This window comes from Hibiscus syriacus, unplaced genomic scaffold (assembly GCF_006381635.1).
Source record: "Hibiscus syriacus cultivar Baekdansim isolate YM2019G1 unplaced genomic scaffold, ASM638163v2 tig00111105_pilon, whole genome shotgun sequence".
Lineage (NCBI taxonomy): Eukaryota > Viridiplantae > Streptophyta > Magnoliopsida > Malvales > Malvaceae > Hibiscus > Hibiscus syriacus.
The window spans coordinates 4,006,249-4,031,785 of NW_024062987.1; the positions used below are offsets into that span (position 1 = coordinate 4,006,249).

General features: G+C 34.9%; 1 protein-coding gene and 1 pseudogene across 5 annotated transcripts; one reads left to right on the plus strand and one right to left on the minus strand.

Annotated features, from left to right (window-relative positions):
• The first annotated feature begins 8,291 nt into the window (after positions 1-8,291).
• On the plus strand, positions 8,292-14,818 carry LOC120153924. Of its 5 annotated transcripts, none has more exons than XM_039165787.1 (7): positions 8,322-8,392; positions 8,840-9,608; positions 9,721-9,779; positions 9,866-9,962; positions 10,052-13,569; positions 13,603-13,951; positions 14,512-14,818. In XM_039165787.1, the coding sequence occupies exons 2-6, from the start codon at positions 8,852-8,854 to the stop codon at positions 13,915-13,917; spliced, it is 4,746 nt and encodes a 1,581-aa protein (XP_039021718.1). In that variant the 5' UTR covers positions 8,322-8,392; positions 8,840-8,851; the 3' UTR covers positions 13,918-13,951; positions 14,512-14,818. The 5 variants fall into 5 exon arrangements, with proteins under 5 accessions (XP_039021716.1, XP_039021718.1, XP_039021717.1 ...); XM_039165786.1 differs by having other exon boundaries at positions 8,323-8,392; positions 10,052-13,068; positions 13,102-13,951; XM_039165788.1 differs by having other exon boundaries at positions 8,323-8,392; positions 10,052-13,068; positions 13,222-13,951.
• A 5,116-nt stretch (positions 14,819-19,934) lies between these two features.
• LOC120153786 lies at positions 19,935-25,500 on the minus strand (annotated as a pseudogene).
• Positions 25,501-25,537: the final 37 nt, after the last annotated feature.

Genomic DNA, 25,537 nt, shown 5'->3' on the forward strand with positions numbered 1-25,537 from the left:
TAAGAAAGTTGTGTAACCCTTTTCCATCATTTTCACTGTCGTAAAGGCTGATATTACATTAGACAAAGATCCCGTTTTTTCTCCAATTACTATTATCTCGGTACCCTCTACATCCTTTATAAATAATCGCTTCATGCGACAATCTACCCAACCATAATGCCGAGATAACCAATCCATGCCAATATAATCTCAAACTCGTCAAACGGTAACTCTAAAAGATTCGCTGGGAATACAACCCCTTGAATCTTTAGCGGACAATTTCTGTTAATCCTTGTGACTCTAGCACTATAACCCAGTGGATTTATAGCTATCATATCACTATTGATGGGTTATAACGGAATATTTTTATTTTTAACTAATTCCGAACTAACATAGGAACGCGTAGAACTCGGATCAATCAAAACAAATACAGTCTCATCATAAAGATCGAAAGTACATGCTATGATCTCTGGGTTATCACGATCCTTATTAGTCTTGATGTTATAAATTCTAGTTGGAGCACGAATGTCGGACTGGGAGGCTGTCTCTGAATATCCCCTTCTTCTACCTCTGTCTCTACCTCGACCACCTCTCTGAGGCATTGCCACTGATCGCTCTGTCTGAATAGATCTCTCTCCTGCCATCGGACAATCTCTAATATAATGATATGGGTCTCCACAACGAAAGCAAACTCTTGATCCCGCTCTACATTCACCAGAATGATACTTTCCACACCGTGTACATAATGGGTGTTGTCCCTGAGACTGAGCTGATCTGCCAGCTCCTATAGCCATTGTCTGTACCTGATGCCATTTTTCCTTAGCCTCAGATCCTCTGCGACTAGAAGCACCGACTTCTAATTTACTTTGGTACTGATATCCTGAACCTCGACCTCTTTTAGATTGAAATAAGGATGATGCTCCTGATCTTTTAGATTGTCGTCTTCGTTCTATCAGAAAATTCTCATTTTGCGCCATTTCTAAATCTTTTGTTTTGTTCACCACTTCCTAAAAAGTGGTTAAGTTCGCAGCCAACAAAAGTTCACTGAGTCTGGGACGGATACCTCGAATAAATTTATGACATATATCTCTCTCAGTGAGAACCATCTTTGAGGCATATCGAGCAAGTTTATTAAACTCACATTCATACTCGTACACATATTTACCACCCTGGATCAGATTAAAGAAATCCTGCTTCATCTGAGTAATAAATTGCTCTCCAATATATTTCTTCTGAAATGCTTCTTAGAAAAACTGCCATGTGATCTGATCTGGAAGAACGCGTGTCGTCACGTTCGTCCACCATATACGGGTCTTGCCTCGTAATAGTGAAACTACTCCATCTAATCTTTCATCCTCCGAACAGTGAAGACTGTCCAACATTATTTTCACAGCATTCAACCACATATCTGTTACTACTGGGCCTTCATTTGCTTCACCTTTAAATTTAGCAGCTCCTAAACTTTTTAATTCTTTCAGAACCGATATTCTCGGAACTGGAGGAGGTGGAGGCGGAGGAAGGGGAGGTGCTGCAGATGGCTGATATCTTGCCAATATGGCCTCAAGAGCTTGCAAGAAAATCCCCTGATCTAAAGAAGACATCCCCTGTTGTGTCTCTTCTCCCTGTTGCTGAGGTTCATAAGCAACCTCGTTACTACTTCCACTATCGGTTCCCTCAGGAACGTCCTCTTGTTCGATAGCTCTTCTAGAGCCCTCTGCATTTGACATCTAACCACAAACACATAATATTATGTTAGTAAGGAGGAACATCCTAAATAAAATCATCAGACCATACCAGATCAGTAATTTTCGACATCCTAGTGGCATGTACATATTTCCAACACATTATAGGCTCGATTTAGGTCGAGAATCGACTAAACCTATGGCTCTGATACCAATAAATGTAATACCCTTAACCCGTATGTCTCGTTATACGAGTCAACGATGTCACATCAACTTGAAAACATTTATTGAACTGAAATTTCCCTAAAAATTTCTTTCCTTTGAAAACACTCTTATTTTAACTTTAAAAATATGTTTTAAAGTATATCTCAACTATAATTTATTTATTTGTCACAGGAAAACAAATTAATGTTCTTAATCAATAATTTTATTAAACCATGTTTTTTTTCATGAAATCTTTAAAAAAAACGTAATAACATAATATATTATTTTCATGCATAAATACAGGTAAAACTAAACTAAGTAAAATAAACTAAAAATAGTTATAGTTTACTATTACATATTATTTAACATAACTACGATAAATAAAAATTACTGACATAATTATACATGCCACTATAAGTCAAAAGAAACATCATAGATGTCTTACTGATATTGATGATATGTATGACTTTCCAAAAAGATGCTCCGATAGCTCCTTACTGATCGTACTTATCCTTATTAGAACCTACACATGAAAATCATCACGCGTTAAGTATAACTTAGTGATGCAGTAATAATCTAAGGTGAGAAAAATCTAAAAATATCATAAATATAAATAAAATAATACAACTTAAAACATTAAACTTACAAACCAACTTATCCAAGTCGATTTCTTCACTGAGACCTGAAATTTCGTTTTAAATCATGAACTCATGAAAATTCTAATAAATCATATATGATAAAATAAGCATATCATGCTTTCTGTTAACTGGAAATCATTCACCACTTGCATATTCATTTTCATAGCCCAATGCATATTTATGAGAACATATGATACATGAGTAAAGTGCGTACTATGCACAACACGGTGCAAATCGTAACTGATACTGAGATATGATGCACTTCAGTGCCATTATAACCTGAATGAGCACCAATGGTACTGGACATTGATACACGAATGTAGCAAAGCTGATATGATATCATTGATACACAAATATACGAAAACTGATATGATAACATTGATACACCAATGTACCAAAGCTGATAATGGATAAATACTCAACTATGGCATGCCAAGTGTACTAATAATTCTCATTATACATACAATGGGCTCATGTGTCATAATTAAATCCATAATCAAAATATCATGCTTGGGCAGTTCATACCCTAAATCATTCATAAAATTGATATAAAATATTATAAAAATATTCTTTATAAACTTTATAAATCACATTGTAAATTAAAATGAGGTTGACTTATCGCAAGTCATCATCGATCAAAATAATTAAATAAATAAATGCACTCACTTTTGCCTCACTATAGATTCCTTTAAACGATATTTCTAATCACGTGCTTTTTCTTTTCCTTTCGAATTGTCCCGATTGCTAGATTTGTCGTGGTCTGACAATACCAAATAATAACACAAAGTGTTGGAACTACATATTGGAATCGTACTAATATAAAATGAGTTTAATATTAGAAAATCTACAAAATAAAAATCGTTATCAAACTAAATCATATTTCTATTATAATTTCCAACTTCTGAAATACTCTTTCAAATCCATGAATATTATTTTCATCTTTAACCCTTCATCTTTGCTAAATTACACAAATAAGCCACAAATTGTGATTGTTTTTTGAATTCACCTCAACCTTTCTATTTAATTCATAATTGTCCTTCACCATTATGCCCATTGATCATTAAATATAAAAATTTCAGCCCTTTAATAAAATTTTCAAATCAATACCTCAACCTTTTAAACATTACTCTTCATCTTCTAATCCATTTCAACTTAAATTCTAAAATTTTCATATTCAGACAACTTGTACAACCTTTAAAGAATCAATATTTTGTATTGATATACACATTGAAATTTAATTCCGTTTCTTTCGTTAAAAATTAGACTCGAATGCGAATCTATCCATTTAAAGAACTCCTTCCAATTCATTATGTACAATTTATGGTGAATTTTCAAAGTTGACCCACAGAATCTGTTTTGTGCAGAATCTGCTGCCCGTTTTTCTGACCTTTTCTCGGTTAAAAATTCATATCTTTTTGTATACAACTTGAAATTGATTACCATTTTAAACAAACCTATATTGATATAATAACACAATACATAAAAATCACTTCCAAATAATTTTTATAAAATTTCTGGTGAATTTTCAAACTCACTGCCAGATTTATTTCCTATTGGTTGAATACCTCTAAATCATTTAGGGGAAATTTTTGTTCATTTTCAAGCATGAATTCAACCTCCTATGATTAAATTCATGCATTTTCAATTATAACAACATCAAACTGAATCAAAATCTCATCCTGCTCATAATCCCTAACATGGCCAAACCATGTTTTTGCATGTACAATTAATTTTAACTATCATACATGCTTTAGAAATAATCAATAACATCAAAAACATAAAAATCCTTCATCAATTCTTCAAGATCACTAAACCTCCTTAAACCTTAATCATGAAATCTCATCACATAATCATATTCACCATGAAATATTTGTACCAAATGATAGAGAATTTCATGTAGATTAATTCTCTATCTAATAGCTAAATCCAAAAAATTAAGTATATTGCTCCAAAAATCAAAATAAAAATCTTACCTTGAAGAACTTAGAGTTTTCAGCAACCTGCTGAAGGAGAGAAGAGTTCACGAAAATTCTAAAAAAAAATCTCCTACTTTAACCTTTAAAAATCAATTAAAAACTAATTTTTTATTCATTTTGGGCCAAAAGACTAAATTACCATTAATAAATTCCCGAAATTACCTCCATGCCGCTCCTTCATCTCTATTTTAATATTATAAAAATAGCTGTAAAATTCTCATCTCTCAAATTTTCTTTTTGACCCTTTAATTTTTCAAAATTTCATTTTAGTCACTAAAATTCCACAGTTCGGTAAAATCTGAAAAATTACACTGTTCTGAGCCAAATTTCTCTGATTTGAAATATAAAAATAATACTTCCAACCATTTGAAAACATCTTTCAAATTTTTGTAAAATTCTGATTCGATCCGATTATCTGATTTCAATACTGAACTTGACTACTTTATAACTTTCAACACAATTCCCGTACCAAAAGTCTGATTCCTATTAAAATCTCTGTTTTACTCCAAACTATTCATTTACAGACTAAAATATATAACTTTTAAAAATTACAAATTTCAATCCCTACACTTTTCAAAGTTTATACTTTCCCCTAAACTTTTAAAACTTATATTTTAGTCACTAGTCCAAATTTGGGTATTACATTATTTATCGCTAAAAACAACACACTATTAATAATAAAATTATTTTTAAAACTTATGATATTGTGTCTCGTTTTATTTATTAACTTGGATGATTCTTTCATGCTTGACGAGAAGTGATAAGCACCATTAACGATAATCACATATAAATTAATTTATAAAACGTTAAAATTATAAAGTAGTCAACATATAATTATAAATTAGTTAAAATTTAAAGGTAAATTATTTAAGGGTAAACTATATCATTGATAACTTAACTATTTTGCCCATTTTTACTTTTACCATCAATCTTTCAATTTTATCAATCAAATTACTTAACTATTTAATTATATTCAATTAAGCCACCTGCCATTTATATTTAACAGAAGTGCTGACGTGGTAGTTAATAAAATTAGTATAATTATATATTTAGTCCTCAATACTTGTATATTATATCAATTTGGTCCTAATTTTAATTTAATTAAATAAATTTAATCCTCTAATCAAATTATGACATGTGTCAATATTTTATTTAAGTTTTTTAAGAATTTAATTTTTTTTAATTTAATTATTTTTCTACCACACAGATGGTGAGTAACATGTGTCACCATCTGGTTAGATGGAAAAACAAGTAGAAAAGCCCAAGCAATGTTGACAAAAGCTAAGGGAATTGAACCTAGGTTCACAGAAATGAAAGCATTGACTTTTTTCACTGAATCAACTTAAACAATTATGTTATACAATACACAATAACATACAGATTGAATACTCTCATTAAAAATTCATCAATAATGAATAATCTCATTGTCCTAATAATTAAAGTTTATTGATTCATTTATATTCAAGATTTGAGAAAAATTTAGCATTCGCAATTTAGCATTTTGTAAGAAGTGACGTAAATTTACGCAAATTTTCACATTTTAAGAACTTCATTTTGCCATTTGAGAAAAAAAATTGATTGAGTTTATTTTTAATAATATTCATCAATTCTTCTTTACTCACCGATGGATACATGTACATCACAGCTGGGCACGTGTCTATCCTAGAATACGAACTTATTTATATTAGTTATTTATTTTATTGAAAATATTCACCTTAAAATTCTATTGTGTCAACCATGAAATTTGAAATTCTTTATATTAGTTATTCATTTTACTGAAGGAGTCTATCATGAAATTTTATTGTGTTTGGCCCATACAAATTTTTATTATTAATAGATATATGGCCACCCTAAAAAGTTTTTATGGATTCACCACTGTATGTAGTTATGATTCACAGTACACTTTTATATCATTTGTTGAAAACCATATAATGTCTTTTATAATTATACTTTTTTATGAGACCGTCAAAAACATTAGACAATTTAAAGTATTTATAATAATTACAAAAAATATAAAAGTTAAAAAAATTCACTTTTTTTTGTGAGAAAGGAATTATTACCTGTGTCTCGTGAAAAACATCCTTAGTCTTAATGGAAAAAAAAAGAGTACGCATGATAATAATATTACAACGAATGAACCAAGTAAAACAGAAAACCAACACAGTAATAAGACCGAAACAAGGTTACCCAGTGTCCTCACTTAACAAACCGACAATCTCATTAGGTGGAACCTCCAAGAACTGCGTAACAACTATCTCTGGTCCAGCAGAACAGGCCAGCATGTCAGCAAGTTGATTTCCCTGCCTCAACACATGTTGAAATCTCACCTCCCATCCACGATCCAGCAAGCAGAAAATATGCTCCACAATGGACAGCAGGTTTGGCTTCCTACCCCGATCACGTAACAAAGAAATCGCAGCTAAATTTTCGTCACAATTTTGTACAAAACATACACAAACTAATAGACCGGAACTGATTTATCGTTTCTGGGGAAGGAACCTTATGCAACAGAACAAGTAAGGTACGATTAAGATACGGAGGGATCGTACCCTCACTGAAAATTTCCTGAATGAACGAGCACACTGAATCCCCAACCACACTCCAAGTTCTCTGGTAAAAGGTAGCATGGAGGCCATCAACTCCCAGTGCCTTCAGAGGACCCATATTAAAAATTGCATCATGAATCTCCTTTTTCGACTCCATTCGCGCCATATTATTAAAATCAACATCACTCATTCTCGGAAGAAGTCCACGAATTTCATAATTATTGCTCATAGTGCCCTGACTCGTGAACAAGGCCGAATAGAAAGAATGCGCCATTTCTTTTAGATCCTCCTGATCTGAAATCCAATTGCCATTATCATCCTTCAAAGACAACACAATATTTCGACGCCTTCTAGCAAGCATGAAAAGAAGACGTGTTCTTATCACCTTGAATAATCCATTGGGAGCACACTTTTTGCCTCCACATGCTCTCTTCATGATCCAAGACAATCTCAAGTTGCATTCTAAGTTGATTACCCAAATAAACCAGAGTATCCGAATTTGTACGTTGAACAGCAATATCCACACCCCGAATCCGAGCCATTAACTGTCTTTTCATTTTGCCAATGTGCCCAAAAACATCAGCATTCCACTCAGTAACATTATCAGTAAACGCCTTGATGTTCTCCTCAATGTCCCAATCATTCTTCCAAATTGAACCAAGGAATTCACTAAATCCTGGATGATTATGCCAAGCTGCCATGAAACGGAAAGGCCGATTTTTTTACCTAACATTCTCATGATCCAATTTTAGAAGAATGGGTCTATGATCGCTACCAAGACGATCCAAATGTAGCACGCGAGAGTTAACAAAGCCAAAAAAAATCACCTTTGATAAACTTCACAAACATTTTTTTATAACTATAATAATTGTTAAAAAAATCTTTTTAAATAAATACATTAACTTTTGGTAACTAGTACAAATATTAATATTTATTTGAAGTTCCGAATAATCTTGTAATTCTTTCAACAAATTTTTTTCATTTTCTACCACACATTAAATTCCTCAGACTTAGCCCTCCGTAAAACATTTGCTCATTCATATAAGATCTCCTTTTTATCAAAGATTACAAATTTGGTAAGAGCCCAGGAAATTGCCGTTTTATTCGAAAAGAAAAATGTAATGTCACCAAAGTCCCCAGAAAAGCCAATGGAGGCATGCCACGTGCCACGATAACAGTTGTGGTTAAATATGTTTACTGTCCTTGGATCTCTTTAGAGAACTCTGAAACTAGTATATACTATTTTTCTTTTTCTGTTTGCCGAAAAAACAAACAAAAAAAGAAGAAAGTACTTTTCTTTCCTCTTTCTAAACCCCAAACCCTCAAAGTCCCCTTTTGCTGAGGTTACCCCCCGAAATCTATCGAAGGTAAACATAAATTCTTAGCCTTTTCATCTTTTCTTTGTAATTATGATGTAAAAATTTAATCTTTTGATATATATGTTTCCTTCCATTTTCCTCTCAGTTTCATGCTTATGTCAGTCTTAGGTTAGGTTTTGTTGTTAGGGTTTATCGATTTTTAGTTTATTTTTTCATTTTTTTTGTGTGTGGAAATTTTCATTACTTGAGCATTTTTTCTTGATTTTGAGAAATGCCCAGATTAGTTCTTTTATGGATAAAACTAAAGAGAAGTGTAGTTCAGTTAGTAATGCTGCAGAGTTTTTAGTTGTTGTTAGTGAACTTTAGCTCACTCTATAGCTTAATTTCTCCCTCTCTTTGTTTTATCTCTGAAATTTTATATATGGTATAAAAATGCGTCTTTTGTTATTTTTGCTTTTTAATTTCAATTTTGGAATGATTTTGAAGAATCCTCGGGTCGGTTATTAAATGGATGAGGCAAAAGAGGAAGGCGATTCTGTGAGTGCTGCTACAGAATCTTCTTTAACTGTTAGTGGAACTGTTGTTGAGACTATGGTTTGCGAGGGTCAAATTCCAATGGATGGAGGAGGGGAAGAGGGTCCCAGTAATGGAGATGACATAATGCTGGAAGTTTTGGGTTCTCATGTTTATGTAGATGGTATTTGTACTACCGATGGGGGAGATGGAGGTATTATTGGGACCGGTTCGAATGATGAAGTGGTTTATGGTCATGGTGGCTCCGGCGAAGTTGGTATGGAGGGTAATCTGCGAAACTTAGATAGTGAAGGTGACAAAGCTGCTGATTTGGGTTCAAGAAGTGAGGTTTCTGTTTGTGAAGCTGGGACCGATAATAAGTTAAGCGGTGCTGAAGCTGAAGATGGTGAGAAAATGGAACATACTAATGGAACGGATGAAGGTGGGGGAGATGCAAATCAAACTTTGGAGGCACAAAAGGTTGATGATTCAGATGGTAATGACTTAAATCATGGAAAACAGAAAGCTGTTGAATTTTCATCCGTTGCATCCAAAGGTTCAACAGTGCAAACTGAAGTTGTTGAGGAAGCTGCAATGACGATTGGTGGGGACAATTTGAATACTCTGGATGGTTCTTGTGAAGCTATATCTGACACAAAGAAGGAAGCTACTGATGTTGGTGTAGATGCCAAGTCGTCGGATGTGAAGACAGAGATTACCGTAGAAGATGTTCCCCATTCTGGTGCAAAAGGTATAAAAATTAGTTCTTTTGATAATAATTTGAAATTTCAAGTTGAAGGAGAGCAATGATATTTTGAGAGTAGGTGGATAGCACTGAAAAATATTCTACAATCTCCATGCAGATGCGGTTTATTCATGTCAATCAACTGAATTGGTTGTTGAATGTGGATTGGACGAGACGGTACTTCAAAATTTTGATTTTGACGGTGGCTACTGATACTAGTGTGGAAACCCAGCCTGAGTTTTTTTTTCTGCTCTCTTTTGCAGGATAATGCAAACCTGGAAACCAACAAGCAAGGTGCTGATTCTGAACAAAGGCATATGGAAGTTGATATTCCTTATGATAGCTCTGAAAATCATGCAGGTAAAGTTGCTAGAGTCAATCATGTATTCTTTCTTAATTATATATATGGTTACAACAATGTTGATCTGGACAATTTTTATCTTGCTCAGGAAATGGCCGGAGCTTAAAGGCTGTGACAGTCATTGACGGAGCAGAGGAAGTTGATTTAAGTATTGGGGCTGCAATGGATGCTGAAAAGCAAGTTTCTGATTCAAAAAATGTTGGTTTTGATGCTGATAGAGACATTAATCATGAAGCCTCAAAAGCTGATAACAATGTTCTGAACCAAGTACATTCCTCACATTCTTTGGGAAATGAAAATACACTAGCTGAGAATGCAGCTTCTAAGGATGATTCATGTGTAGCACAAGAAATGAATGTTGAAGAACAAGTAACTAGTGATGAACATGATGGTTTAGACCAATTGAAAGAAATGGAAGTTGAAGAACATGATTCTGATCCTGAACAGCCAACTGATTTCGATGAAAAGTCTGTTAAACGAATGTTTCTAAGGTCTGCGAGTACAATAAAGGTGCATCAAGCTAGGTACCAGCTGCAGCTAGAGGAAGAAGGTGAATTGTCTGTTTCGGATTTAATCTGGGGAAAGGTGAGGAGCCATTCATGGTGGCCAGGGCAGATCATTGATACATCAGATGCTTCTGAGATGGCGTTTAAGTATCATAAGAAGGATACCTTTCTGGTAGCCTACTTTGGGGATCGGACATTTTCTTGGAATGAAGCTTCTGTTTTGAAGCCATTTCGACCACATTTCTCTCAGATCGAAAAACAGAGTAATTCAGAACCATTCCACAATGCAGTTGATTGTGCTTTGGAAGAAGTGTCTAGACGGACAGAGCTAGGTTTGGCTTGCTCTTGCATACACCAGGATGTTTATGACAGGATAAAATTCCAAAAAATTGAGAATACAGGTGTTCAACAAGAATCAAGCATAAGAGATGTTGTTGATAAGTCTTTGAGTGCTAGTTCTTTCAAACCTGATAAATTAGTTGACTATATGAAGGTATTAGCAGAGTCTCCAGCTGCTGGAGGTGATCGACTCGACCTTGTGATTGCTAAATCTCAATTGCTGGCTTTCTATCGTTTAAAGGGTTATCATCAATTGCCCGAATTCCAATCCTGTGGAGATTTAATTGAAAATGAAACAAATACCTTGCATTCTGAAGAGAAAATGCACTTCGGTGAGGTAATTGAGCCTTGTACTCCTATGGATACCGATGGTGAGCAAATTTTCAGTGGCCAGGAAGCTTTAAAAACTAAGAGAAACTATTACCTTAAGCGTAAGCATAATCTGAAGGATGGGTTGTATCCTAGTAAAAAGGAAAGAAGCTTGACTGAATTGATGGGTGAGACATTTGGCAAGAAAAGAAAAGCTGTTGATTCCTTTGAGGAGACAATGCAAGACGGGAAGAAGACAATTTCTCTTGCCAAGGTGTCTCAAACTGCATCTCATTTCCCAAGGCCTTCCTTTAAAATTGGTGAATGTATCCGTAGAGCTGCGAGTCAAATGACAGGATCTCCATCGATTCTGAAGTCCAGTGGTGATAGGTTTCAGAAGTTTGATGGAGGCAGTGAATATCCTGCTGCTGATGGAATTGATGTTCCTGTCGAGAATTTTGAGGATGCGCTGCAAAAGATGATGAGCTTTATGGCAGATTACTCATCACTAGAGGAGTTGTTATCACAACTTCACGAGGCAGCATGCGATCCAATGAAAAGTTCTTTTAGTTTAATTGTCAACTTCTTCTCTAATTTCAGAGATTCAATTGTCGTGGATCAACATCCTGGGGAAAAAGTAAGTGAAAAAAGGAAGAAGTCACCCAATTCTATTTTTGGTTCGTCAGAAACTTTCGAGTTCGATGACATGAATGACACTTATTGGACTGATAGAATAGTTCAAAATGGTTCTGAAGAGCAGCCACCCCATGGAAATGGAATGGGACAATATCAATTAGTGCCTGTTCAATTAGAGAAGCCACTTCAAAAAGGCCGTAAGTCTCAAAAACGGTATTCTGATGGTATTCATGATTTGACAACTCAGAAACCCCCTGGCTATGTTGATGAGAGGGCTCCAGCAGAACTTGTCATGAACTTCACTGAGATTAATTCTGTCCCTTCAGAAACGAAGCTAAATAAGATGTTCAAGCACTTTGGACCACTAAAGGAATCTGAAACAGAAGTTGATCGCGAAACCAGCCGTGCAAGAGTTGTTTTTAGAAGAACGTCTGATGCTGAAGTTGCCTACAATAGTGCTGGAAAGTTCAACATCTTTGGGCCAGTCGCTGTAAATTATCAACTCAACTACACCATAGCTGAATCATTCAAAGCTTCATTGTATGCTCCGACCCTAGCTCAGGATAATCCACTCATGTCTTCATCACTATGTGCGGACCGTGCTCTTGTTGTATCAACCCTGGGCGAGGAAACTTCTCACTTTCCCCCAAGTCTAGGGGAGGAAGCTTCATTCATGGTTTCAACCTTCGATGAGGAAACTTTACCCATTGTTACAACTTTCCATGAGGAACTTCACTCATCCTTTGGTGAGGGTAGTTTGGCCATTCAGACTACCATATGCAATCAAACTTCAGGCGTTGCCACAAGCATGTATGAGGAGACAATGCCCATTTCCACAAGCATGTATGAGGAGACATTGCCCATTGCCACAAGCATGTATGAGGGAGCAATGGATGTTGCTTCAACTATTGGTGACCAAAATTTTATGGTTGCCACAACTGTAGGTGAACAATTTTCAACAGTTGTCACAACCATTAGTGAGCGAACCTCAGCAGTTGTTTCAACATTTGAGGAAGCTTATCCCTTCTCCACAATTGTGAGCAAAGAAACTTCGACCATCACCACAAACTTGAGTGAGGAAACTTCAACAGTTAATGTAAGCTTGGGTGGAGAAAATTCAGGCTTTGTTACTGGAGGTCAAGAAACTTCAACCATTCCCACAACGTTTGGTGAAGAAACTCATACCAATCCTGTGACCTTGGCAGAAGAAATCCATACTACTCCCAGAACCTCAGGCGAAGAAACTCTAGCTATTTCCTTGGCTGAAGAAACCCTTAGTGTTCCCATAACCTTGGGCGAAGAAACTCCAGCAATTTGTGTGGCAGAAGAAACCCTTAGTATTTCCACAACCTTGGGTGAGGAAACTCCTGCTATTCCCTTGGCCGAAGCAACCCCTAGTATTCCCAGAACCTTGGGCGAAGACACGCCAACTGTTCCCCTGGCCAAAGAAACCCTTAGTATTCACAGAACCTTGGATGAAGAAACACCGGCGATTATCCTGACAGAAGAAATCCCTAGTATTCCTAGGAGCGAAGGAACTCCAGCCATCTCCTTGGCTGAAGAAACCCCTAATATTCCAAGAACCTTAGGCGAAGAAACTTCAGCCATTCCTGAAACCTCAAGTGGAGAAACTCCTACAATTCCTCCCACCTCAAATGGAGAAACTTCTACAATTACTCCAGCCTCAAGTGGAGAAACTCCTACAATTCCTCCAACTTCCAGCAGAGAAACTCCTACCGTTCCCATACCCTTGGGTTCGACAACTCAGACCACTCCAACCGTGGTTGAGGAAACCATGGCCATTCCTGAAACCTTGGACAAGGATATTGCAACTGTTCCTGCAACCTCACACGAGGAAACTCCAGCTATTCCGACAACTTCGGCTGAGGAAAATCCAACTACCACAAAATTGGACGAGGAAACTCCAACAAATCCCACAACCTTGGGTGATGAAACTGCAGTCAGTCTCACAAACTTGGATGAAGAATCTTCGATTATTCCTATGACCTTGCCTGAGGGAACTTCGACTATCCCGACGACCTTGAGTGAGGAAGCTTCAACTGTTCTCACAACTAATGCCGAGGAAACATCAACTGTTTCTACAACTACTGAAATGGAGACGTCTCCACCTAAAGTGGCTGGAAGCAAGGATCATTCAACTTAGTTTCTCTGCTGTCAAAATTACTTCGAAATTTCAGGTATTACTTATCTTATCTGTATGAAAGCTTTTAAGTTGATGATGCTAGAATAGTGACGGTTCTCATCTGACATTGCACAAAATTAAGTGGACAAGTATGGCTAATGGTTTTGTTATTTACAGGCAGATAAGAGGTATATGATATGAAATAACTGAATCTATATTACTATCTACGGCACCACTAAGTGCAAATGACAGAAGTAGGAGCAGCTGTTATTTTACATTTTAGGAGCCCAAAATTTAGATCTCCAGGCTTGTTGGGCGGTGATAAATGCTTTGATTATTACCTCTTTTGAATTGTTTAACATGAGGTCGAAGTTGATGGTTTATACGAGTTCATCTGTTGAATCCATCTCATTTTTAAGGTGCATAAAGCTGCATGATTGATGCATCATGTGACTATAAAAATGTAGTTAATTCTGTTTTCGGGTGGTCTGAAATTGGATAAATGAACTATCAGCCATGCATGATGACTGATGTTTTGTAATACAAATTCTTCTATTTTGTTTATAGCTGTGATAATATTGTGGTCAAATCTTATTCTCGATTCTTTTGATGCAATCTATATAGGGGAGAACACATCCTCAGGTTCAGGTGTCGCCCTGGTAGGCTTTTGATTCAACTTGAAGAATGCAACGGACGGTCCTTCTTCTCGGATTCGTTCTTTCTTGAATTACGCTATAAGCTGCATGGCGTTACACGCATGCTCGGGGTAGTGTAATGTAATATCATTTTAGATGATTTGACCTTTTCATGGATGCAATCCTTGAGGACCAGGAGAACCGCATTGTAGAATCATAGCTGCCCTATCTATTATTCATGCCCGCTTTATTGATGGATGCCAATGGTGACGAGTTTTCGATTTTCAGTCATTATGTGACATTTCTGCTGAACCAGCTTATCCTTTGGTTCCTCATATGAGTTTCGATAAGCATGAGAGAAGATATTGCTATGATTAGTGAGGCTGGCATAATGTCTAGTTAAAATTTCCCACTCTAAAACATGGTGTATGGGAGATGGCCAAGGCTTTGCCTCGAGTAGATTTCTAATAGGGAATTAGTTATATTAACCAGTGAGACCCGTAATTCAATATCAAATATTTTTCTAATGACACACCGGTTTTAACATATTTACACGAGACCTGTTTTTGAACTACATTTTGGATAAGAAAATGTTATTTGAAATAAAGAAAACATTTTGATAAATGTAAGTTTTGGGCAGTCATCAGTGTTCTATTTTCCATCATTTTCATAAAATATTTTGGCTTATTCACTTTTTATTCTATTAAAAATAATGTCCCTAAATTTTGTTAATTTTTTCATGCAGATCTTAAGACATTTACATGTATATTAATTTGATCATTATTTTTTATTCACTATTTAATCATTTCGAATATATTAACCAATGGTTTTAAAGATCTAATGGATACAACATAAAAGCATAATTTTATTATTCGAATCTCAAATTTTTTAAAAACAACATGGCTGAAAGTTTAAGAAAATATATTATTTTCCTAACATGTAATATATTTTAAAAAATATTTTTTGTAGTTTTATTGTTTTAAAACATTTTAATTTAGTAGTTATTATAGATGTGTCAAACCGTCATTTGCGTTTGAACGTAAAAACTTGGTTGTTTTGGTGTCTTTATTATATTCCCATTTTAAGACGGAAATTAGAATGAATTCATGCACAAAACATGCGCTCCACTAATCAAATTAATTAGCAATAATTACAAATTAATTGTCAAAACTGTCGTTTTCTGAAATTTTAAAAAAGTTGTTCACTTTTCCATCTCTTCCTCTCTTTTCTGTCTCCCTCTGTTTCCTTTTCCCTGTTAGTTTCTTTGTATGCCTTCAACTCCAATGCAAGAAAAATAAATAAAAAGAGTAAACTGTAGAAGAAAATGTCATCCAAAAGAAACATTTTGCACGAATTTCATTTCCCTGGTAATTTATTCAATTTGGGTTTTAGTTGTTTTCTTTGTTTGGATGTTGAGAAAAACACATGAAAGTTAAACATGCATGAATTCTTTGTTTCTTTCTTGGTTTTGAAAGGCTTGATTTATACTATTTTTCTGCAAGAATAAATCTTTATGTTTCGAAGCCTTTCGTATTTTAATGTAACAATATATTGATGATCACCAAGTTCAGTCAAATTCCATTACAGGAAATGATACCAGGATTGAATTTGATCAAGTTATTATGAAAATTTAACTTCAAACCATTAAATTTGGACTGATATTAGGATTTGATCTAAACATCTGATTGTTCTTTCCCTTTCTTACTATATATTCATTGACTAAATCAATTTATTTATGGGATATTATTGATTCAGCTGATGTTTCAAGGAACAGACAAAATATTGATATTGATGGATTCAGGCTGATTGAGGCTTCAAAAGATGAACCAAGGCAAAAGGAAGAAGAACAAAAGACTGATGATTCGAGTTTAAGTACGATCTTCGCAAGAGTTTGGCTTGGGATAGTGCCTTTTTCACAACTCCAGGTTGGTTTTAGTTTTCAAAATGACTGATTAAATTTCCAAGCAATTTTAACATCGTTGTTAAGGCCATTTAGCTTTCACTATCATTTGTTTTATTGTCACGAAATTTTGTTCATGTTCTTAGGAGTTTTGGATCCTGAAGAGTTGTTTTAGACCTTGAATATTATTGCTGGGGATAAGGGACTCAAGGAAACTAGTGGTTTCCCTACTGAATCCATGGCAGCAAGTAGAATTGGCGAGGGCATTGCCCGGAGAAGTTTAGCTAGGGATGCTGCCTTTTTCACCAGTGCAGGTATGCTTATTTACACTTGTAGCAATTTTTTTTTTGTATAAATGAGCCCTTAATCTCCAAAAAGAGTAATGATTTGAAAATGTAGTTTCGAATTCACAACGATTGAAAGCTGCTTCTTTAGGGTGTCAGTGTCACTACATGAGGCAACTGGCCAAGCTCGGGTCTCACGTTCGAGCAACTTTTCCTCTTTATATGTATTTCAGTGTTAATAATATACTTTCCACTCCTTTTTCTGTTTTTCAATGCTTAGGGGTATTGAATCCAGAAGAGTTGTCATTGGTAAACAATGGATATAGGAAGTCTGAAACAGTAACACATATACTTCCGGGAGTTGAACAAGAGTTTTGGAAATCTACTGAATCAAGCTCTACATTGGATAGTGATTACTCCTTGTCAAGTCTTGAGATTGATCTTTTTGATGATATGAGAGCATGCATGCAAAAATCAAGCAAATCATCCACTTTGGTGAATTCCAGTTGCAAACATCAAAGTCAAACAGACAATCCAAATCCCCATTGTAAGTATCTACTTATTTGAACCATCTTCACTCAGAATTTGACGAAGTCAAATCATTCCTGTCTAGTTTTCAGGTTTATACATCTCAGTCTGCTTCTTTCTCTATGCTAGTTAAATATGTTACATTGAATTCAGTTCAAGTGTCGGATTTGAGTATATTTCAGACATGTTTTTTTCATGTATTTGGAGGGTTCATAGGCTTAAACCCAAAATTAGATGGTTCTAGTAAAAAAATAATGTCATATAGTTCATATGATTGTTTTACAAGAATTGGTTCTTGGCTTTTCTTTTGCCTTATGCTTATCAAGTCTACTTCTTTGCAGTTTCAAAACGGCTTGATACTACTTCAACCAGGGTTTGTAGTTTTTTTTTATTCTTGGGGTTAAAACGGACACTATTTATGTCTTTTTGGGACTCAATTCTTTTTAAAAATTTCAGGCTAAACCCTTTTCAGTTTCCAGAAGTCCAAAAACTAATGCAGATGGAGTGGGAAAGAAAGCAAAAGAAGCCATCAATCCCTCAAAAGAACAGGTATGTTGAATTCAGGATACTGGTACAGACTTCACAGTTATATTATTCGGGCTCTTGTATAGGTGTCAGATATGGGTTCGTGCCGAACACGAGTACGCTAATTTTTCTCTCTCCCAAGATTTTCATGTATTTGAACTTTGAAGCGTATCCCATTTCCCACATACACATGTATCAAACACATGTTCATGAAAATCAGAGTAACATAGTTACATAGTACTTCATATGTGAACTTCAGTCATAGTTCCTTTCAAAGTTCATACCAAAGTTCATACATTTCGTAGGCATATTCTGTGTAGTCATACCGTTTTTGTGTTATTTTTCTCTTATTTCGTATTTTTTGGTTCTCTGCTTATGGTTAAAAAACTAAGCATGGTACTCCAGCCCGAGAACATGAACCATCCTCTTCCCTTAAGCTGTCCAAGGCATTTGACCAGTCCAATCCTTTCTCATCTGGTACAGCCAAAAGGGCTTCAATTAGCGCAAACCAAATGGAAGTGAACAATAAAATTAGAAAACTCTATCTGGTAAACCTGTCGTAAAATTTTGGTTTACTCATACAGTGTTTATATTCCATTTCTGCTTCACATAAAATTCTTTTTGGTTTATGATTATAGGACAAAACAGGTCAAAGAAACCTTGTGTTGGTGACCGTGGTTCACCATCTGCAGAACCATCTTCTTGACGTTCCCACAGTGTCTATAAAGATCTTTCACGATCTGTTTGTGGCCAAAGTCCTTCCATTGTGAAATCCCCAAACTCTCTTAGTAGAAAGAATGATTCAGCTGCTTCTGATTCTGATGCTTGGACTCCTACAAGAACCTTAACCCAACACAAAAGCAAACTGCTAGATACTTCTCAGCCAACTAGTTTACAGTCCACACCGAGTGCTTCACTTTCAACTTTCATTTATTGGTCTTCTGATTCCTTATCTTATTCGAATCAAGTCAACAATGATGCTTCACAATGCTCAGACACTGAGAATTGTTCTAATGATCAACTACCATTGACTGTTTCAAGGGGAAAAAAAACCTTCTGGCCTTTGACTGCCGTTGCCGAAGATTGGATTCTTTGAACTGGTTGGTTTCTTCATTGGTTTGTCTTGTTTCATTTCGTTGACGAAGTTTCTTTTTGAGTCATTACATTCTTTCTGTTGAATGATACAGGAAAATTCTAGGGAATTAGCTCTAAATGGTGTGAAATTCCATTCCGGTATGCTAAATAGTTCTAAAACTAGAAATGGTGCCAATCATCTCTATGGCACCCCAAATGGAGAAAGGTCTAGTAAGCTTCAATCACAAAGAACATCACCAAGAGCTGCAAACTTAAAGGAGAAAAAGCTGGGTTCTCCGTGGAATGGAACCCAATTTTCCAGGGATATCAAGCTTAATTGTGCTGCAAAGCTTGAAGGAGAAAAAGCTGGTACCATTAAAAGCTCTACTGCTACAACTTTCATGGCTAAAACTGATCCATCTGGGGAGTCAAGCAACGAATTTGGCTTGATAACGGACAGTGACAAAGGTAGAATTCAACCAAAGTGGAAGGAACATGTCAGCCAAATAGGTGAAAAGACATCTCAGGATCAAAACGAAAAGATTATTGCAAATCGTGATGAAAAGGAGAACTCGTTTCGTTTCAAGAGTCAAATGGATGTTTTAACCAAGCAGATTGAGGCAAATGATGTCAAAGAGTATTTGGTGATAGAATTGTAAGCTGAAATAGAGATGTTGAATCATTCAAAATTTGTTATGAAATAAATCCTGCAACTTCATCCTTCTCGGATGAATTTCTTATGAAATAAGGTTGTAGACTATCAAAAGTTAATATTATACATCATTCATTAAAGTAAAATAAGATCTTTTAATTACCCGAAGTTAAAAAGCAGCATTCAAAATAAAATAATGTCATCCAAAACTAAGATTAAAGAATTAGTCTTTGAACTAAAATAAAATTTCTTATGCATAAATCCATGGTCAAGACATTTTAACCCGAAAATCATTTGCCGATAATATGGGAACAATGTAATATTGGAAACATGTCAATTTTGTCACAAAGTTGAGAATTGGTCTGATAAACTAACCTTAAAATTCAAAAACATGAATATGATTGACTCATCCAATTTCTTTCTTTAAAAAAGTACATCCTTGTCTATCTTTATCTTAACAATCTTCCTCGAGTCTGAGGCTCGGAATGTAACGATGGGGCAGCATTTGGTACAATGTTTAGTAATGGTAAGAAATAATTACCAGTTTTCATGGTTTAAGGATAAATCTCACACCACCAGCCAATGGAAAACATATTACAAAAGTATTTTATAGAAGGAATTTTCCATCAAACCAAAGACAATGAAAATCAGCAGTCTGGATCAGTCAAAGCACCGGCAAATTCCGACAAACTCGGGTTACAGCCATGTTCTTACTCAGCACATCATCTGCACAATAAGTTAAAAAGCATGAGTAAGAATCCTGTCCCAGTAAGTTAATTTAGCTTCCAATTCTCGGATGATCAAATGTTAAGAGTTCACACATTTATATCTAAAAAACATGTACCAGGAAAGAAGCTTTCGATATTCGGAGATGATTTTATTTAATATGGTTTTTTATGCCAGGAATATCTTATAATCCAATTCATAAAGTTTTAAGGATTTATCGATAATCACCTTGAATAAGTCACCAAACATCCCTTGAAAGGGGTTTCTACGCTGTACGCCATAGAACTTTTCAGCAATTTCATCTATCAACTGCAAAATTATGTTTGTGTTAGAATCCGATATGTGTAAGCTTTACTATTCGCCAAAGAGGTGACAAAACCGATACACAAAATAAAGTCGAAAATGTGTTTTACGGGAGAGGAAATTACAATCAGAATAACAGGAATTCTAATTCACAAAATTGATTGCCCACCTCATTGAATGCAGGTTCTCTGTCTATGCTAGACTTGTAATTCACTCTCAACATATTAAATAGAGGTAAGGCATCTCTTTCAAACCTGCGATCAAAAGAAACTTTCGAACAATTAATCGGACCATGTTAAATTTACCAAACATGGAAAGTGAATATGGTGGTTTTAACTAAAAGAAAAATAACTTACGTTAGCAAGAGAAAAATGAAAAACTGAATCAAATCCGATTCGGGGAAATCAAGCTCCTAGGATTCCACTAGTCTCTTTAATTCATCCATAAGGTAATTAGCATCTCGAAGATTACCCATAGACAAGTACCTAAAATGTTAAAGTCATTTTCTCTATTGTACACAATTTATTGCTATTAAACAGAACAGAGAAGGGAAAAGAATAAAACAGAATATTCCCTATCATAGATGGAAATTTATAAATCTCAGAGAATAAAAAAATCCAATTTTAGGTTGAAAATGGAACATGGCGTGTCAATAGTCAATTTGAGTTTACAAGCGTACAAAAAAGACATAATATCTTATGGACAATAAAGTCTGTTTACAGCAGTGACAGTAGGAACAATAAATTATAGGCCAAGTGAGCAGTTCTTCAGCAAGCTTACATAAGAACTGCCCGTGCAATGGCTAGATCATCTTCACCAGGATAACACTGGTTGAAAAGCATATCAGTTGTTTGCGCTAAATATGTATCAAAGGATAACACTAAAATATTGTTTGTTGAATCTAAAAACTTCACTGCAAGGATGGGTTCAAAATATCGACAATAAAGAAACTATATTGCACCTATCATCTATAATATACCGTAAGTTTGAACAGGGAATATGACTTTGATTTGCATGCCTCAAACCATATTCATAAGGGGAGAGAGAGAGAGAGAGAAGAAAATTAACCTTGCTCATAAAATTTACGAAAGTAGATGCAAACTTTTTTGGGTTGTTTCCTCTAACAAAATGATATGACACTTTGGCCATGTTCTGCGAAAAGAAAAAATCACATAATTGTAGGCATCCACAACACACATGCATGTTAACTGATAAATGGACCTTTGAACTGAAAAGTGATGAAAATCAATGTAGAATAGCTAGATAGTTTTCAATGGCATGTATGGAGGGAAAATAGAAGCATCTAATTTGTTTGACTAAGCATTTTTTAGCCAAGCATCAAAGGACCTCAAGACAGAAACCACAATGAAAGGATGATACCACCAAAAATAAAAGCAACTCCAATTACCCATATAAAAATATTAACCAATTACCTGACTTTAATTTTAATTGACTCACCAATGTTCCAATCGGAAAATCACAGGCAAGATGTATATTGGACAAAATCCCAAATTCCCTAAATCTCCGTGCATGACAAATGCTGTAATCTAGTTCAAACCAACCAACAAATATCAGGATATCACTATCAAGTACATAATCAACTTATGGTTCGTTGAACATTTTCCACTATTTTACACATTTTGGAACAAATTTAAGTGGCAGACTGGCCTTATCTCTGCAGGGAGTGCTCATGCATGCCATCCCGAGAGGAACTTACCTTTTAATCAAAAGGAAATATGCCATGAATGTACTCAAGTTATAAAGGATTACATATTTTAATTATTAAAGTTTGAGCACAGCACACATTTAAACAAAACAAATGCCTCAAATAATGTTAGTAAGTTATCTGCAAAATATTAAATTGGTCATTAGCGTACAATGCATATATTGCACAAGCCATTAAGACCTTCAATATTAGGACAAAGATAAACTTCATCTAATTTAAAGTAAGAGAAAAGGAGAGATATGCCAATGAAGCAAAAGCAAAGTCAATTTCACTTCAAACCTACCAACTCAATAGATTCGGAGTAGATGTACTCGGCCAGCATAACATGCAGTTGTGGATCACCTTTCCTGGAAGCACCAAACTCTGCAGACCACCTAAAACCCAAAACAATAAATTTAAAGGAAAAAAGAAGTAACATTATTAAATGTTATTTTTCCGTTTTCATCTCTTTCATTTCCATTTAAAGTGTATGTTCATGATCATAAGATTATGATCTTATGCCTCCACAGATACTGCAAATGTGGGGAGATTGTCATTCATCTATCAAGTAAATTTAACCACCATAAATAACAAGGCAAGGGAACAGGCTGAACATTGTTCCATAATTAACTTCAAACGGCATTGAGAATACTGGTATAAGAGCAACCACACAATCTGTCGATAGAATTCTCATGAAAACATAGCACAGAAATCATTAAAATAAGGAAAATAGCTAATCAACAAAATAATATGGGAACAATATCTCACTTTATAGCAGCTCTTAAGAATGATGAGCAGCTCTCTAGACGTGTTTTTGCTGCTCCAAGAGCTTCATTAAGTTCTCAAACATCATCATCATCATCATCTGCCACATTACTAGGCAGCGACACCTTAGGAAACACCTTATAAATTTTCCTGACACAATCTAACATACACATTTTGTTATAATCGCGAGAAAAGAAATAGCAGAACCAAATGAACCAAACAGATATATATAATACAATCAACTATATGGTTTTCTTTTCCCATATAAAAGGTACACAAGTCATCAGAATACAAGAAGGGAGGGTCCATAAACTAATAATCACAATTTGTGCTGACAAGATAATAAAAATATGACAACACAAGTACTAACCAAGTATATCTTCACCATATGGAATTTTCCCTTTGACAAGAGCATCAACAAACAAAACTGCGAGCTCTGCCCCACAAGTAACCTGAAGATTTTCACTCCCATGATTTCAATGCAATAGCCATGAAGTAAAGGGCAACAATTAAGAAGACCAGCCAACAATTTCCTCACGCAAGTTTCACATGCCTCTATTTCCACAACAACACAATCGTTTTGAAATAATTATCAAGTAAAATGCATTCAAATATATCAAAATCAACATTCTTAACCTGTCTTTCTTATAGAATTTTGGGCTGTAGTAGATAACAATATACCTAGCCTATGCTACACTAACTTGCATCATTCTTACATCTTATAATATATTTTGACTAGGAGGAAGGAAGGCCAACCATGTATGTAAAGCATATTAACCATGAAATACTTACAATAACTGAATTGATGTCATCTTATATATTTTTTAAATTAAGTTTTACACTAGTCGTCTTATATGGAGATAACACAAAATACACTGGTAACCAATCATCTTCCAATTCATTCTGAATCTAAATTCCGAACAACCAATGTCGAATTACATGATGCTTTTGCACAGAACATTGAGGAAAAAAGGAAAAGAACTTGACTGACAAGCTCTGAACCAATGTAACCGAAAGGGAATAAATAACCTGGCCATGCTTCAACTGCAGGCATGCACCTGACTCGAGCAAATTCAAGGCCTCGGAATATCTTTCAGCACATACATATCTGAAATAAACATTCATCTTTCAAAATCAATTATAAGTCTTCCGAAGTTAACCGAAGTTCAAACATGCTAAGCACCATTCTAAAATTTGTCCCAACTGCAAAATTAGTAAAACGAAAACAAAAGAAGAAAAAATTAAAAGTCATATTCATAGAATGTAGCCGTCTAAGTCAGAAAGACTTTGTAACTAGGATTTTACTCATTAAACTTGTACTCTCTGACTTATCTAAGTAGAAGTTAGAGTGTTAGATTAGATTTCTGTCTAAATAGGTTAACACCTAATAGGACTCTAATATTGTATTTTACAGTAGGACTCTACTGTTGTAATTAGCCTATTTAATAGGCTTAACTTCTTCTTGTATTCAACTAAGAGAAAAACTTTACTTTCAGAAAATCCTTTCATCCTTTTGCTTAGTTATCTACAATATTACTCCCTCCCTCAACTACTAAGATAGAATCCTAAGCAAAGTTGAAGACAATGAATGCTGCAAGCGGAGTCCCATAACCTACTCAACCATACAAGCCTTTAATCCAACCATATGAGGATCTGCGCCACTAAACCCCATCTAAGAATCTAAGCACATCTAATACCTATGTCGCTGGCTCTTAATTTTCTTTTTCTGGTGAATTTCCCTTGTTTGAAATATATAAGGCACAGCTTTCCAACCTGGCATGCATCCAAGCAACAGAGACTAATAGCATGTGTAGCTATTTGTAACTCTAAAAGAACGTAAATTTGGGAATTGCAGAGTCATACCGTGCACTTATAGATTTGTACATCTGCTGAGCTCCATAGAAATTACCCTCATTTATAGCTTTCTCTAGTTTATTAATAATCTGAATTTCATATAAAAAAACTAAATCAATTAGAAATTATTCTTCACCATAAAAATAAGGAAAAATCATACTTGAATGTAGAACTACAGACTGTATTGGTTTACTCTTGATTGAAAAGAAAGGTTCGATTCTTTTAAAGAATAAATGTTTTCACATTTAAATATTACGAAACCAGAGATAAAAATAACAGAACGTTTAAACTTTACTTCTTTTCAATGAAACTTTGCATTCCAGCACCCTTATTTTCTCACCAACCAAACAAAGCTTTGGAACAAGTACATAAATGAAAAAAATAATTCCAAATTATCAATTTGTTCGTTTTTTTTTCCAGTTTTCTACGAAATAGATGATGGGCTATTTCCTTTTTTCACTAAAATAATTACAAAAAAAATACTAAAAGCAATAGAAATAGAAAAAATATACCTATTGAACAGGAGGAATCGTGGCTCTTCTGAGTTTCTCTCTTAACATTTTCCCTCGATTTCCTCCTACACTTCTATTTCAATGGAAATAAAGTACTGATTTTCTTTATTACCATTAAGAAAGATCTAATTTTTCCTATTGTTTTTCGATTTCAGTTTAATAAGAGAATCCAGACAAG